The sequence below is a fragment of the Cherax quadricarinatus genome, chromosome 36 (genome assembly GCF_038502225.1).
Source record: "Cherax quadricarinatus isolate ZL_2023a chromosome 36, ASM3850222v1, whole genome shotgun sequence".
Classification (NCBI taxonomy): Eukaryota; Metazoa; Arthropoda; class Malacostraca; order Decapoda; family Parastacidae; genus Cherax; species Cherax quadricarinatus.
Window position 1 is genome coordinate 27639361 of NC_091327.1, and position 16005 is coordinate 27655365.

The window sequence follows — 16005 nt, forward strand, 5'->3', positions numbered from 1 at the left end:
GCGAGAGGTAAACGATTCTGGATGTAATGAGAGATCGGTGGTTTGGGTGAATGATAGATCACAGGTTCTGGATGTAACGAGAGATGAATGGTTCTAGTCGTAGTGAAAGATAATCGAATCTGTATGAAGAGAGACGTCGCGATGAAAACTCACCCTGTTTAATGAGGCATTTCATTCACTTTTTAGTTCTCTGACTCATCCGCTTCTCGAGTTTACCTTTTCCATCTGCCTCTCCTGGCTACCTTTTTCCGCATCATCCGCCTTCCACTGGTTGCCTCTTCCGCCTAACTAAATGTTTGCTATGGTTTTAGCATCTGCTTCACACCAGCAGATGTACCGGTGTTGATTTTCGAACTATAACTGTTATATGAAGTATCGAACATATATTCGAACAACTAGCAAAGAGCTCTTGAGCCAGGGAAATAGGCCTACTCCACTCTTTCCACAGATCCAACCTGATCATTTCCTTCCCCCCACAATTCCTCTCATTTCCCGAGAGCTGCATGATTCTTATGGGTTTAGCGCTCCCCGAAGATTATATACATTTAATGTATAGATCTTGTAATTTGTTTTCTTAATACCAACCAGATAAACATTTTGATAAACACGTAAACGATGTGTAATGTAATCCTGTATTGACAACATTTCGCCCACGCAGTAGGTGATTTCTTTACATCGAGAAATATATATATTAAATTCCCCAGTAAAATTTAATTTGCAAAAATATATTCGAGATATTCGAAATGTCTAAGATATTAAGATTCCCAAGTAAGATGTGCAACAAGAATGAATTTTTGTCAGATTGGTTTCTTGTACAATATAGTGTCCACAATTTAAATAGGGAAAATATGTTTCGCCATATTACATTGCATTTCATAAAGCGCTTAACCTGTCTGAGTCATTCAAGGATGTAGCAGTTGAGGTTTGACCTGCCGTTCGCTAATCACGGTCCAGGTCCTGTTGTTGGTGACTCTTATCTAAGCGCGAAGAGTATTTTTTCCCGTGAGTGAGCCCTGCGGTATTTTATGCGTGGGCATTGTTGTTCCCGGGGTGTAAGCACGGGGAACAGCTGCCTCAAGCCTACGTAATAAGGTTGCCTCACACTTACATAATAATGTTGCCTCACACCAACGTAATAAGGTTGCCTCACACCTACGTAATAAGGTTGCCTCTAGTCTACGTAATAAGCTTGCCTCACACCTACGTAATAAGGTTGCCTCTAGTCTACGTAATAAGCTTGCCTCACACCTACGTAATAAGGTTGCCTCATACCTACCTAATAAGGTTGCCTCACACTTACATAATAAGGTTGCCTCACACCTACGTAATAAGGTTGCCTCACACCTACTTAATAAGGTTTCCTCACACATACGTAATAAGGGCGCCTCACACCTACGTAATAAGGTTGCCTCACACCTACGTAATAAGGTTGCCTCACACCTACATAATAAGGTTGCCTCACACCTACGTAATAAGATTGCCTCACACCTACGTAATAAGATTGCCTCACACCTACGTAATAAGGTTGCCTCATACCTACGTAATAAGGTTGCCTCACACCTACGTAATAAGGTTGCCTCACACCTCCGTAATAAGGTTGCCTCACACCTACGTAATAAGGTTGCCTCACACCTCCGTAATAAGGTTGCCTCACACCTACGTAATAAGGTTGCCTCACACCTACGGAATAAGGTTGCCTCACACCTACATAATAAGGTTGCCTCACACCTACATAATAAGGTTGCCTCACACCTCCGTAATAAGGTTGCCTCACACCTCCGTAATAAGGTTGCCTCACACCTACGTAATAAGGTTGCCTCACACCTACGGAATAAGGTTGCCTCACACCTACGTAATAAGGTTGCCTCACACCTACATAATAAGGTTGCCTCACACCTACGTAATAAGGTTGCCTCACACCTCCGTAATAAGGTTGCCTCACACCTACGTAATAAGGTTGCCTCACACCTACGGAATAAGGTTGCCTCACACCTACATAATAAGGTTGCCTCACACCTCCGTAATAAGGTTGCGTCATACCTACGTAATAGGGTTAGTTCCACTGTTCTCCGGTGCAATTTTCCTTTTTTCCCCCATAGATAAAATTCTTTGTCTCCTCAGATGTCTCAACACATACGTATAAGTACCATAAAAGGCTTTAATTTTCTTCTAAGGTCAGTTTATTAAAACTTACTGTCAACAGGATCTATAATTTATTAAATAGGTGTACACAGTATCAAGGAATAGACTGTCATAAGTTAAACATGATAAAGTAAGTTAATATAAAGATAGAAAGAACATGTCAAGATGAATATCTTACTGCAGGTGGAGACAGGCAGGTACTAGATATAATCGTACACTGATTGATCGAAGGTCAACTAGTTAAAACAAAAACTTAAACAAAAGAGAGAGGCAACTGTTTTAACGTAAATAATGCAACTGATGATATATTAAGTTCAGGATTGAACTGTCTGATGTACAGGCTCTTTGAAATTCATAAATCTTAAATCTAACCTAGTTTGTGTTTTTGCCATAATTTTAAAATCATTAGCACATATAATAATGTGATCTCACACTGTGACTCAAGATAGTTTCAGGGATAACTCAAGAATAACTAAATAGGTATTGATTGATACGAAGACATTTATATACAAATTATGGAAAATAGGCGTAATAAAAAATAACAGGTCACATCGTGGTGAGGGACTACGAGGTAATCACATTTCGTCAGAGGAAGGGAAAGAAAGGGTGCCCAAGTTTCCTTGGGCACCCTTGGAATGTATATACGTATATATCGACAATAATAAAAATCACAATACAGAGCTTGGGACAATTCACAATTGAGTTAAATGAAGGGTTTAAAAAAAGATTTAGAATACAATACGAGATTAATAAAAAGAAAGATTATTTCATTCTTGAGGTTATTTTAGTACATTTATTTACTTAAAGAGGTGACAAGACCGACACTTATCATTTACAACTGAGAGATAACGAGATGAACACTTTCATCATTTACATCTTACAAATGTCAAGATGTACAATGTCATCATTTACATCTGATAGATTGATTCTCTGTACGTGCTGGTTACAATCACGCTGTGACACCTTTCATTTAATTATTAAATATTCATCGGGAAATTGCTATACCCAGGAGAGTTATACAACTCCTGGGAAATATAGGCTGACCAGGCTTGTTCAGGAAGAAATTGAATGGTAACTTTTGTTCTTAAAATAAGGAGTATCCAGACACTGCCCTTGAAGGCAACACTAGTTGCCTTCAGCAACTAGTGTTGGTTCACTGGCAAAGTGTGTGTCAGCTAAGCTTCAGGTCACATTTTAACTCCTCAGGTCATGACAATACACTTTTTCAATTTAATAAGTCATATTTTCGTTTTATCACAATCAGTGTATATCTCAGCGTATATGCACTTATGTCATATCGTGGTGCAGATGTAGAAGTGTCAGGGTGTCACCTCGCGTCTTTGAGTGATCACTTATTAATGAATACCTGCCTATAATTACTGTACTAACCAATGTAATACTGCATGTCAGGGTTTCTCACAGAAAATTTTGAGGAAGTATCCTAAATTTTATTTTAATAGATTATAAAACAATATGGAAATTAATTCCCAAACTTACTCCTGCTAATTCTTTTGGGGTCTAGTTCCTAGGCCTTTTGTGTATCTATATGCTCTTGCGATACTATTCATAGAATGGCTATGGGATGCTCAATAAACTAGCCGCTTCAGCAGCAACATATTTTATACAAAAATATATATCACTTAAGATTAATGATGCATTCAAAATTATCTTCATTATCCACACATACATATTCCCATATCTAAATTACAAATACATTCAATGTTATAAAAAGTCTTAAACCTTATAACAGATTTGCACTATGAACAGTCAAAATTTAAAACTTTTTGAAAATGCTGAATGAATAATGAGATATTATTCAGAGTGAAAATAAAAGTAGTGTCATGTACTCTTTAACCTCTTTCGTAGGAGGATTGAACTAGTCTAAAGGCCTTCCATATAACCAGTTTTGTACACTATTATGGGTATGTACACTGTAATCTCTCACTCATTTGTTCAGCAGCATCCCAGGATGATCTTAGCTGCAAGTACTGTATGTCGGAATATTCTACGTGATCAGAACAGATATTCTCTTGCACTATATGATAACCAGGACTCTAGCTTTCCTTGAATGTAAAATGAGCCTTTGTCACTCCTGTACTGTATCAGTTTATATGAGGAGGAGGAGGAAACTGGTATATGTGTCGTGGCATTCCATGATGGTCAGGAAAATTGGGGTTAAACTTTCCAAGGGATGGAGGAGGAAACTGATGTATGTACTGCATTCCATGATGGTTAGGAAAATTGTGGTTAAAATTTTCAGGGGGAGGAGGAGGAGGAGGAGGAGGAGGAGGAAATTGATGATTGTATTGCAATGCACGATGGTTAGGAAAACTGTGGTTGAAATTTTCAGGAGGAGGAGGAGGAAGAGGAGGAGGGGGAAATTGATGTATGTATTGCATTCCATGATGGTCAGAAAAACTGTGGTTGAAATTTTCAGGAGGAGGAGGAGGAGGAAACTGATGCATGTGCTGTAGTATTCCATGATGGCCAGACTTGTTGTGGTTAAATTTTCCAAGAGGTGGAGGAGGAAACTGATGTATGAGCTCTGGTGTTTCAGGACTGCTAGGAAAATTATGGTTTAATTTTGCAAGGTGGTGTTGGCCCTTACGTGTGTTACACTGAATTCTCTGGTTCATGTTGCCTCCCACCTGAAGATGGCCCAGTTGACTTTTATTCTTACCATTTTCTTCCTTTTTCTGCAACATTTGGTTACACTCTAAAAATGCAAGAATGTGCCATGGTATAAATTGCAAGTTTGATATTTGCCTCACATTTTCTTCTCCCGCTCCAGAATATTTCCCGTGCAAGAGACTCTGGCCAGAGAGCAACCCATTAGGAAGCTGTAGTAGAAACTGTGAAATGTGCTGAATGTAACTCACAAAAGCCCTGCGGGGAAGATCAGGTGCAGAACCAAGATGGTGCTTAGGCACAGCTGGAGGTACCATGGTGAAGTAATAGTGCATGAGGAACTCAGCACTTCTGGAGAGACGGGGATGAGCAATGCATAGACGCCTCCCCAGGCGTGAATGTTCACGAAAGAATATCCTGGAACAGATGGAACTAGTGAAGGGCGATGGACATGGATTTGCCATGTTCTGAAAACGATGACAAACGTGTGGAAGGGTTTTATTTGTTGCTTCGGAGTGATTCCTGAAAGAGATCTCACACATCTCCAAGATTTTCCTCTGACCAAATGGAGTGACCTCAATCATGAACTCCAAAGTGTGACCATGTTTGTTATACCCTATGTTGTTGTAGCGTAAGCAGTCGGTTAATTCCAAGTGACCAAAAGAAGCCTTCAGCCAAGGTCCTTCCTTGGTGTTTGGGTCGTACTTGGTCAGAACTGAAGAGTAATCTGTATTAGTGAGAAGTAGCCGTGTTGCAGTGTGCGTCGGAGCTGACATTAGCTCCACCAGGAAACAATGCTTCCAGTGTTTCAGGAGAAGATCGACAGGCAGTGAAAACGAAACATTCCCATACCAGTCGTGCTCCTCCTCATCTTCAGAGCGTTGAGTTCCAAACCAAAGGACTTGCAAGTTCTTACATGGATGGTTGGGATGTAAATGATTCATATTAATGATACTGCGACTTGTGATGGGTTTTGGTATCATTTGCTGGTCGACGCAGATGTCGAGAGCTTCGTATAAGTGGACGGTGCGGACGATCTGATCAAAGGGGCGGTAAGAGCTGGGGCCAGGAGCGATATTTCTGCCATTACCCGGAAGCCAGAACATGGTGGGCTTCGGACCCTTCGTAGTGTAGAGGAGTTGATCCATCACCTTGCTTTCCTGCAAGACAATAATCAAGTGAGTCTTCTCACACAATTAACTCTTATTAATATAAAACTGTGGACAATGATCATTAACTTATTATTAAGGCCTTTGGATATATTATATAATCAATATTATTTAATGCTGAAAACTACTGTAATAAAATGCTTATATTAATTTCTAGCATAATTAATATTCATTGTCAGTATCTCAGAATACATGATGTAAAAAAAAATAGCATTTTTGGTTCTAGAGGTGATTATTCTCCTTAACATTTGTTTACCATCTATCAAAAGCCCATGTCGATAGACACTTGTCCTGTTGTTGCTGCTGTTGTTGTTGCGCTCGCGCGTGTGTGTATGTGTGTGTGTGTACTCACCTAGCTGTGGTTGCAGGGATTGAGTCATAGCTCCTGGCCAAGCCTCTTCACTGGCCGCTACTAGGTCACTCTCCCTGCACCATGAGCTTTATCATACCTCTGCTTAAAGCTATGAATGGATCCTGCCTCCACTACATCGCTTCCCAAACTATTGCACTTCCTGACTACTCTGTGACTGAAGAAATACTTCCTAACATCCCTGTGATTCATCTAAGGCTTCAACTTCCAACTGTGTCCCCTTGTTGCTGTGTCCCATCTCTGGAACATTCTGTCTCTGTCCACCCTGTCAGTTCCTCTCAGTATTTTAAATGTCGTTATCATATCCCCCCCCCTATCTCTCCTGTTCTCCAGTGTCGTCAGGTCGATTTCCCTTAACCTCTCCTCGTAGGACATACCTCTTAGCTCTGGGACTAGTCTTGTTGCGAACCTTTGCACTTTCTCTAGTTTCTTTACATGCCTTGGCTAGGTGTGCGTTCCAAACTGGTGCCGCATACTCCAATATGGGCCTAACGTACACGGTGTACAGGGTCCTGAACAATTCCTTGTGTGTGTGTGTGTGTGTGTGTGTGTGTGTGTGTGTGTGTGTGTGTGTGTGTGTGTGTGTGTGTGTGTGTGTGTGTGTGTGTGTGTGTGTGTGTGTGTGTGTGTGTGTGTGTAATATTTGGCTGTCCGAGCTTACAGGGGTAAGCTTTACCTCTGGTTCTGCCTTTTTATTTTCAAGTAACATGAAAAGATTACCATATCTCTCTTTTTTTAATCCTTGTATGACGTCAGTTTCTTCTACATTACTGTGTACGACGTTAAACTTCTTCACCACTCTTATGCTGCTCATTTGGTGTGAGGTTTGTATCCAAACATAGGAGATCAATTCTTCTTGTTGTTTCCTCAGCGATCATTACCCTTATCTCTTCTCCCTCGGGAACCAGAGACGGGTCATCGCAAGATTGAAACCCGTGCCAGGACGAGCATTATACATACATACCCTTGTCTCGGGCACCAGACTTGATATACTCCGGACTGGATGAGGTTCGCCGGTACTGTCGCGGCCCTTGTCTTGTCTAGTTGTTGACCCGGCGGTCACCTTCAACTCTCTCAAGCTTTACACTGTGCTGGACGAGGAGAGGGTTCAACACTGAGGCTACACATTAAAAAACGTAGGTTGCATACAAATGATTCTTATTCTTAAGCTTGTTAGCTTCTCATAATCTTCTGAATTTTAATTGTATATATGTGCTTCATGTAGCTGATTTTGGGTTATAATTGTTCACAGATTTTTTTTCTTCACTAATTCCCATAATTCCCAATAATTCCCATTCGTCTGGAAATTATTTAATGGGGTTAAGCTTCATTAACTACATGCTCTTCTATTTTATAAATCTGTCCAAGTCTTCCTGCAAACTTTTTCATGCCATATATCTTCCTTATTTGATTACACTCTACAAGAAGAAATTGTAGGAATTTGATCTTACTGACCAGTGGGAAAACATTCGACTGAGAACCTAAGGACTGGGGTACATTCTTAGGCAAAGAGAGACGCAGGAGCACATCTGATATCTACTGTGCGCCTCTACACCTAACAGTAAATATAAACCCGAGTATTACCGAATTTTTGATAGGCTCATCCAGGAGAAGACTAAATTATCCCATTGGAAAAAGATGATGCACTGACTTTCTTAGGTTAACGCCATTAATTTTAGTTTTTCCCAGTTCCTATTCTTTATTATTTTAAATTAGGTTAAGTTAGGTTACATAAGGTTACGTTAGGTTTGGTAAGGTTAGGTTAGGTTTGGTAATGATAGGTTAGGTTAAGGAAGGTTAGGTTTAGTAAGATTAGGTTAGATTAGATTGGGTTAGGTTATGGTTGGCAAGGTTAAGTTAGGTTAGGTTAAGTTAGGTTTGGTAAGGATAGGTTATATTTGGTATGGTCAGGTTAGGTTTGGCAAGGATTGGTTAGGTTTGGTATGGTCAGGTTAGGTTAGGTTTGGTATGGTCAGGTTAGGTTAGGTTTGGTATGGTCAGGTTAGGTTAGGTTTGGTATGGTCAGGTTAGGTTAAGTTTGGTATGGTCAGGTTAGGTTAAGTTTGGTATGCATTTTCACGAACAATTTAGCAATCATTAAAATACTGCAGAAATATGCGGTGTAAATTTTCCCCGAAAGGACAATGTCTGCCAGATGAATACGCCTTAATCCCTATTTTTGGGATTAAAGTATTCTTGACGCGTAGTGACAACAGGACATGAAAAATTAATGATTCACAAGCAGTCGATAGGCTTCAGTAATAAACTGCATTTGTCTTCACACAAAATGTGCCAAGTTCTTCTTACGTGAACCTGTCCTTGATGGTCCAATAAGCCACCCAGTTAACCAATGTCTGGCAACAAGGTAGCCGAGAAAAAACTGGCAGTGTTCACATACTAAACGTTTTTGTCCTCTGCTGAGTGAGAAAGGGCGAGAAAGTGAGCCTATCACTGTACTGACCTTCAAGTGCCAAAAGGAAATGTACACTTTCGTGAGCATATATCCGGGGTGAAGACATGTGTACACTTGAAAAATGGTATGTTGATACCGACAAGATGTGGAAAAAAGAAATGTATGTACAGATCAGGACTTTTACTAGAGGAAACGTTTTGCCACAAGAGGCTTCTTTTTCGTTTCGCCACTCGTGGCGAAACGTGTCCTCTAAAAAATGTTCTAGACTGTGCATGTCTTTTTCCACATGTGTATATAGGTGTATCTGGCTGCAACTGTGACTTACTCCTTGGCTGAAGCAACAGTTTACTAAGTAACATTGGCAGGTGCATAATTACTAGTTATAACCTGATTACTGTACTTCTCCGTTGCGCGTGTGAATGGTATAAAATTAATGAGAGAGAGAGAGAGAGAGAGAGAGAGAGAGAGAGAGAGAGAGAGAGAGAGAGAGAGAGAGAGAGAGAGAGAGAGAGAGAGAGAGAGAGAGATCCCACTCACGTGAGTGTTGTGGCGTGGTTATATCAGTGACGGTTGCCACTGTTAGTCGAACTATTAAGATTGCCAAAGTGAGTCACACCACACACGCAATTGTTACTGAGTGTAGAGCGTCCATCCTTGGGGTAGGCAGACCTTATCTACCTCTGGCAACTATTTAACCTTTATAAAAGGCCCTACCTTAGGCCCCCTACCTTGCTCCTGCAAGGGTGTATATATAAACACACGCACACACGTATTTTTGTATGTATGTATGTATGTATGTATGTATGTATGTATGTATGTATGTATGTATGTATGTATGTATGTATGTATGTATGTATGTATGTATGCATGTATAAATATATATATATATATATATATATATATATATATATATATATATATATATATATATATATATATATATATACATATGTCGTGCCGAATATGTAAAACTGGTCAATTAGCATGAACTCATTTAAAATTAAGTCCTTTCTAAAAATTTCTCTTATACGTTTAATGATATATTTTTTTCATTAACGTTAATGTAAAAATTTTTAATTTTGCTCTAAAAGAATCTTAGAAAACTTACCTAACCTTATTATAACAAGAACAATTTATTTTAGCCTAACCCAACTAAATATATTTTAGATTTGTTTACAATAATTTAATACTAAACAAACACAGTGAAATATATTTTTTTCGTTAGGTTCAGAATGATTTTGGCGAAATTATTGCATACACAAATTTTCGCTTGTCCTATATGGCAAGATGATCGTTGCTATTTAAGCCAAGATCGCAAGTTCTGCCTATTCGGCACGACATATATATATATATATATATATATATATATATATATATATATATATATATATATATATATATATATATATATTATGCAATCAACTCTAGGTAAATATAATGTACCTAGATGTGAGACAGGATGCAAAAACTCAGATTGTGCAAACATTGTGTGAGCTTATGCTTACACACAAGATATATTAGTCGTTGCATAACTATGGGTATACTGCCATGGTATGTTAGTAGTTACTTAACTATGGATAAACTGCCCTGGTATGCTAGTGGTTGCTGAACAACGGGTATACTGCCATGGTATGTTAGTGGTTACTTAACTATGGATAAACTGCCCTGGTATGCTAGTGGTTGCTGAACAACGGGTATACTGCCATGGTATGTTAGTGGTTACTTAACTATGGATAAACTGCCTTGGTATGCTAGTGGTTGCTGAACAACGAGTATACTGCCCTGGTATGCTAGTGGTTGCTTAGTCACAGTGACCCTCGGCGGGAAGCATTTCCTGCCTGTTGACATATACACAACCTCCACCACTTGATAGTAAGAAGTTATTTCTGTCAGATTTGTGTTACTCTCCCCCTGTGATCAACTCACTGCTCGACGGTTTGTTAATATTAAACGTGTGATCAAAGATGATATCTGTTGATATCTTACGAAACTGATTACGAACTAGATATTACAGTGTATGTCAGGGATTAAAAAAAGTGAGAGCACTAAGTCCCTCCACCAATACAAACACTGACTTAAACATTATTCTTAATGAACCTATAGTAAATATTTTCACAATAGTTAAGCAATACGTTTTAGATGTTTGCCACCACATTATGCAACACGACTGTGTGCAACATACACACACACATACAACAAGCCAAGTGTCTATCGAGATTTGCCTGGGACAAAATGGTAACTAACACACATACACGCCTCATTCCCTGCCAGATGTACGAACCAGCGGAATTCCCGAGGCTCCCACTTACAAGGACGACTCACCACTGTACTTGATGTTGATTCACACATCGATCCGTGCGACAATGCTGCCGATGCCGTGATGACTGATGACCGTAATGCAAGGTGACAGGTCCTGTAATATCAATCACCAACCACTGCTGTGATTCACTCAATCAGCGAGAAAAATCACTAACTAGTCCTCAGTACTTGTTTTATAAATGTTAATATCACACTTATATAGCACTATATGCTTTTACAATGTTTTAACCTCTGTGTTTTGATTTACACCCGCACAGAGCGCCTTGTTCCTCTAGACTGAGGGACTACACTGTACGAACACCAGTGTTATACTGGACTGAGCATGTAACGTACGTACAGGATTGTGATAGTGAACCGAACGTTTTCTGTACGTGTACGACAGTGGGAGTAGGTCCAACGCGTTGTGTACCGCTGAACGAACACGAATGAGAGTGATCTCATCTGTTCAGCTGAGCGAAGACGAGTGAGAGTGAAGGATAGCTGATTGTATACATCCGCATCCGAGCCTGGAGAGCAGTGCACACGTATCAGGCCCAGGACCACCACCTGATAACGTCTTAAGATAAGCAGTAAAAAGATGAAGGACCAGTCGAGTTTATTTAATTGTAATACACATGCTTGTTGCCTTCATACCTGCGGAACACTCGCATATATGTAACTAGCTCTTGGTGTGGACGGGGTTTACGTTTAGCTTTGTGAGCACTGTCATACTTGTTCTTAAAACTGTGTGCGGAATTTGACTATATTACTACTTCGTCGAGGTCATTCCACTTTCTGACTGCTTCTCTCTGCTCTCTGCTTCTCTCATAGCTCATGCTTCTTGTTTTACCTAAAACCTTTTATCCTGATCACCATTCTGGCTCCTTTCTTTTGACTCATAGTACTGTCTTTTCTTTTACCCTTCTCTGCTCCTCGACTTTGCTAGCTCAGTTGCTTGCGCAGCACTTTGTCAGCATCCATGTTGTGTATGAAGATGCAGTTCACCCATCCCACTTTTCTTATGTTTTGTTTGCGTTACTCTATAACAGATGTTCAGTGCGTTTGAGAGACAAAATGTGACATTTGTAAATCCGTGTGGATTGTTATTAATGAAACTACATCTCTTTTAAAGCGTAATTTCTGAGAGGCGAGAATGGGATGCACAAGGAGGGGTTTTCTGAAGGCAGAGATTCTCCTTGTTCTCTCATCACCCCGTTTCTTCTTTCTGTGATTTTCGTTGTTTTATGAGCTTCCTCAATTCTTTTCCTCTCTATTTCCGTTTTGCATTGTTCCAGATAGACATGCCTGCACCTTGTTTCATTAATGTTTCCTTTATGTCGCAAAATATTATCTCGTAATGATTACGACAAAAGGATCACTTTCATTACGTGACATATGTTCCAAGATTACAAGTCAAACATCAGGAAATATGTCGTTTGTTTTGTTTTCATTCTCTCCTGTTGTGTTTTCAAGGAGTCCATTTTTCTCTTGTTGTCCTATCCTGATATCTTTTTTCTTTTTTACCTTTAGAAACGTTCCCATTCTTTTTCTATCCAAATTGTTTGTTGATTCTTTGAGGTCTCTCTTAGTTTCTATACTTTCTAAGCTCCAACGAGACCAGACACATGAATGTATGTGAGACGATAAGGACATCAGAGTAGGTCTGTTGTGGCATGCTAAGCAGGCAGATGCTTACCACACCCGGCTATTCCCACTCAGGTATTAGTTTCATATATTATTAGACGAAATTGCTGACCTGGAGAGTGTACGAAGAAGTCTCACGGCATACATAAGTACGATAAGGCACCTAAATTACTGGGAGTGGTTGAACTCCCTTGATTTGTATTCCTTGGAGCGCAGGCGAGAGAGATACATGATAATAAACACTTGGAAAATTCTAGAGGGATTAGTACGAGACTTGCACACGAAACTCACTCCCTATCAAAGCAAAAGACTCGGCAGGAGATGCAGCATTCCCCCGATGAAAAGCAGGGGCGCCACGAATACAATGTGAGACAACACAATAAGTGTCAGAGGCTCAAGACTGTTCAACTGTCTCCCAGGATACGTAAGGAAGTTTACCAATACACCCCTGTCTGTCTTCAAAAAGTCACTGGACAGTCACCTAAAGTCAGTACCTAACCAGCCGGGCTGTGGCTCGTACGTCAGTTTGCGTGCGGCCAGCAGTAACAGCCTGGTTGATCAGACCATGATCCACCACGTGGCCTGGTCTCAGACCGGGCCGCGGGGGCGTTGACCCCCGAAACCCTCTCTAGGTATGCTTTAGGTATACCCAAAGTATTCCCTTCACTGGCATTACATGAAGTTTTTTTACTGATCAATAACTCTGCTGGCAAGCCAGTGCTTTCTTATACCTTTTCTAAATCCAATTTTACCGAACTTGAAAACATTGTTATGATTTCTGTCTTGGCTGGATAGTTTCAGCACATTATTTAAATCCTTATTTTGGTTCATTATTTTCATGCATACGTTAGTAATATTCCCCACATTTTCCTCTTTTCAAGAGAAAGTAATAAGAGGAGATTTAGGATTTTAGACTTCTCTCTATGTTTCCCGAACGAATTCATATCCAATATTTCATTTTCTTCAGCCACATCCTCACAGCAGAGTGTGGTTTCAAGCATGTTCAAAGATTTGAAAATCAGGGAGTATATATGACGAATCCACTGCCGTGTCTAGGACATAAATCCACGCCTGTCTAACACCTCATAAATGTGTAGGCGATGGAATAATCCTTGAGGCTCATATGACCGAGTGTTTCTGAGTTTTAAGCAAACATGCAGCGGATATCACCAGCACTTCAGAGTTATGAGGAGATCGTGTCTGAGGAGCCACTCTTCAAACTCACTAGCGTGGCAAGGATAGTTATGGTGTGAGCCATCACACTCTTAAAACGAATGGTACAGCTACCGATATGCATTCCACTAGCTGTATGCGCATGAGCCATCTTCACTGGTGTTTCATCATGTGTGTTCAGCAACCTGCGTTTGTTCGTGATTCATCTCAAACCGTACAAAACGTGTTCATCGTACCAAAGAACACGTTTTCTATAGTTTGAACACTACCATTATCAGCCAATAAATGTGTGCGAGAGAAGTTGCCAATTACGTTTTCGCCAACGCCAGCAACCTACGTAGCAACATTCATAGTGCACTAGCTGGTAATAAACTCCGCTTAGTAACGAACTTTACCACAACCATTAAGGACTTGGTCAAAACAAAGGCCAGCCATAGCAGTGGAGACAGGAACAGTGTGTAGAATCCTGTGTGGGAAGGGGTAGAGGACTACATACAATGAAGTATACATAGACGAGGTTACTAGAAGCCTGGATCAATAAATTAATTAACATAAATATGCATGTGGGATTTATCCTAGCACGCAGACACATCTAAAGAAACAGAATGAAGAAAATCTATTTATAAAAGAGAGTGACCACCGAAGGCAGGGTTGCATTGACGTCGCCGTGATAACAATGTTGCGCACTTCACATGCCTTTACTCCACAATCTGTCTGTATTTACATACCTCATACTTGTGCAATCTCATTAAGATTTTCCTATCCGCGTTAATATTAAAGTTACTCTCACGCCGAGGGATTCATTGGGTGGGAATAACAGGGAACCCCGAGTCGGATCAGCTAAAAAATGATGAACAAAAGTATGTTTATGACATTTCTTCGAGACTGATGATGAACTGAACACATCGATTAATGGTTGAGGGATTGACTACCTTAAACTCCTCATCTTCCACTGTTCTTCTCTGTATTGGCCTGGAGAAGCCACTATGTGGCGAAACGTTTCCAGAGTAACTATTGCTTCCTCACATCGTTCTAGTTCTCAACTTCTAGAATGATTGTGAGACTCCCACACTGCCTCCCATGCTCCTCACCACAGTCTAGTTCTGACAAGCTCTGTTGGTGCTCCTCCCACGCTCCCTAACGTAAGTACACAAACGCTCACCCACGTGTTTGCACAAGCCAATCCTCACCTAAATATATATTTGAGTTTATTTGCCTTAGCATTTTCACGTCAATTCTCTTTGGTATCTACACGTGCTGGTACACTGACGCGCGTGCCTCTTGCTTCTCTTATTTACATACCCGTGAACTAGTAATCATTTACAGGTGCGCGCACACACTTGGACAACGAGTAATTACATGTACGCACAGGGATATAAATACCGAGAGGTGTACGTCTGCCGCATGTAAATGCTGAGAGCTTACTTTAATCCTTATCTTGGGAATTATTCTTGACTTACGGTGAAAAGGTGTAGCAGATAGGATTTAAACCCAATTAACCATCCAACCTATTCACACAAAGTTCTATTGCATAATTCTCCTTATCGACAGCCTCGTAGATCAGTGGTAATGTGCTGGACCTGTTACCACCAGGGTCACAGCTCACTTCCCCGTCCAGTCTTCTATTTATACACACACACATTAGCGTCCACTGTTGTTGTCCATGTGCCAGTTGCATAATAAATCTCTGCATTTAAAACTTGTTCACTGTTCACCGTTGTTCACCGTTCAACAGTTTCTAGGCATTAAGTCACAAAATTATAGTATACACAATTACATAGAACTAATTTCAGCTGTGAATTACTTGTCAGTATTTAATTTATACCGAAAGCTAAAAGTTCCTCTCATATATGATTGAATTATCAAGTTTCCTGTTGTAAAAAAAAAAAAAAATATTAAATTTTCATCTATTGGCAGTGAATTTTTTCTGTACATTTACTAGATCTTAAATTCTAACAGTGCAATTCTAACAGTGCAAAATTCTAACAGCGAAATTCTAACTGCACAAAATGAATTTATAATGTAGGCTGTACTGTAACTACCTTGAAGAATATTAGTGGCACAGTATCTCTGATTTTAAAGGCTCTTTATACCCAGATTGTCAATTTCCTTGTAGTTGTGATAGTATCAATATTGTTCCTTGAATGCGTGATAAGATATTCGTTAAT

The 16005-nt window shown here is 40.0% G+C and overlaps 1 protein-coding gene across 1 annotated transcript; it reads right to left on the reverse strand.

The window, feature by feature from the left end:
- Positions 1–2196: 2196 nt before the first annotated feature.
- On the reverse strand, positions 2197–11511 carry LOC128691396 (uncharacterized). The gene is made up of 2 exons (XM_053780251.2): positions 11045–11511; positions 2197–5930 (listed from the first exon to the last, which is right to left on the reverse strand). Exons 1-2 carry the CDS (start codon positions 11069–11071, stop codon positions 4245–4247), a joined length of 1713 nt encoding a protein of 570 aa, XP_053636226.1. The 5' UTR covers positions 11072–11511; the 3' UTR covers positions 2197–4244.
- Between the last annotated feature and the right edge of the window lie 4494 nt (positions 11512–16005).

Excerpts from the sequence above, each read along its gene's own strand:
- LOC128691396 (XM_053780251.2), bottom strand. The coding sequence starts at position 11,071 with ATGTGTGAATCAACATCAAGTACAGTG. Across the intron at positions 5,931-11,044 it reads AATCAACATCAAGTACAGTG|GAAAGCAAGGTGATGGATCA; the intron begins GTGAGTCGTCCT and ends ATTGTCTTGCAG.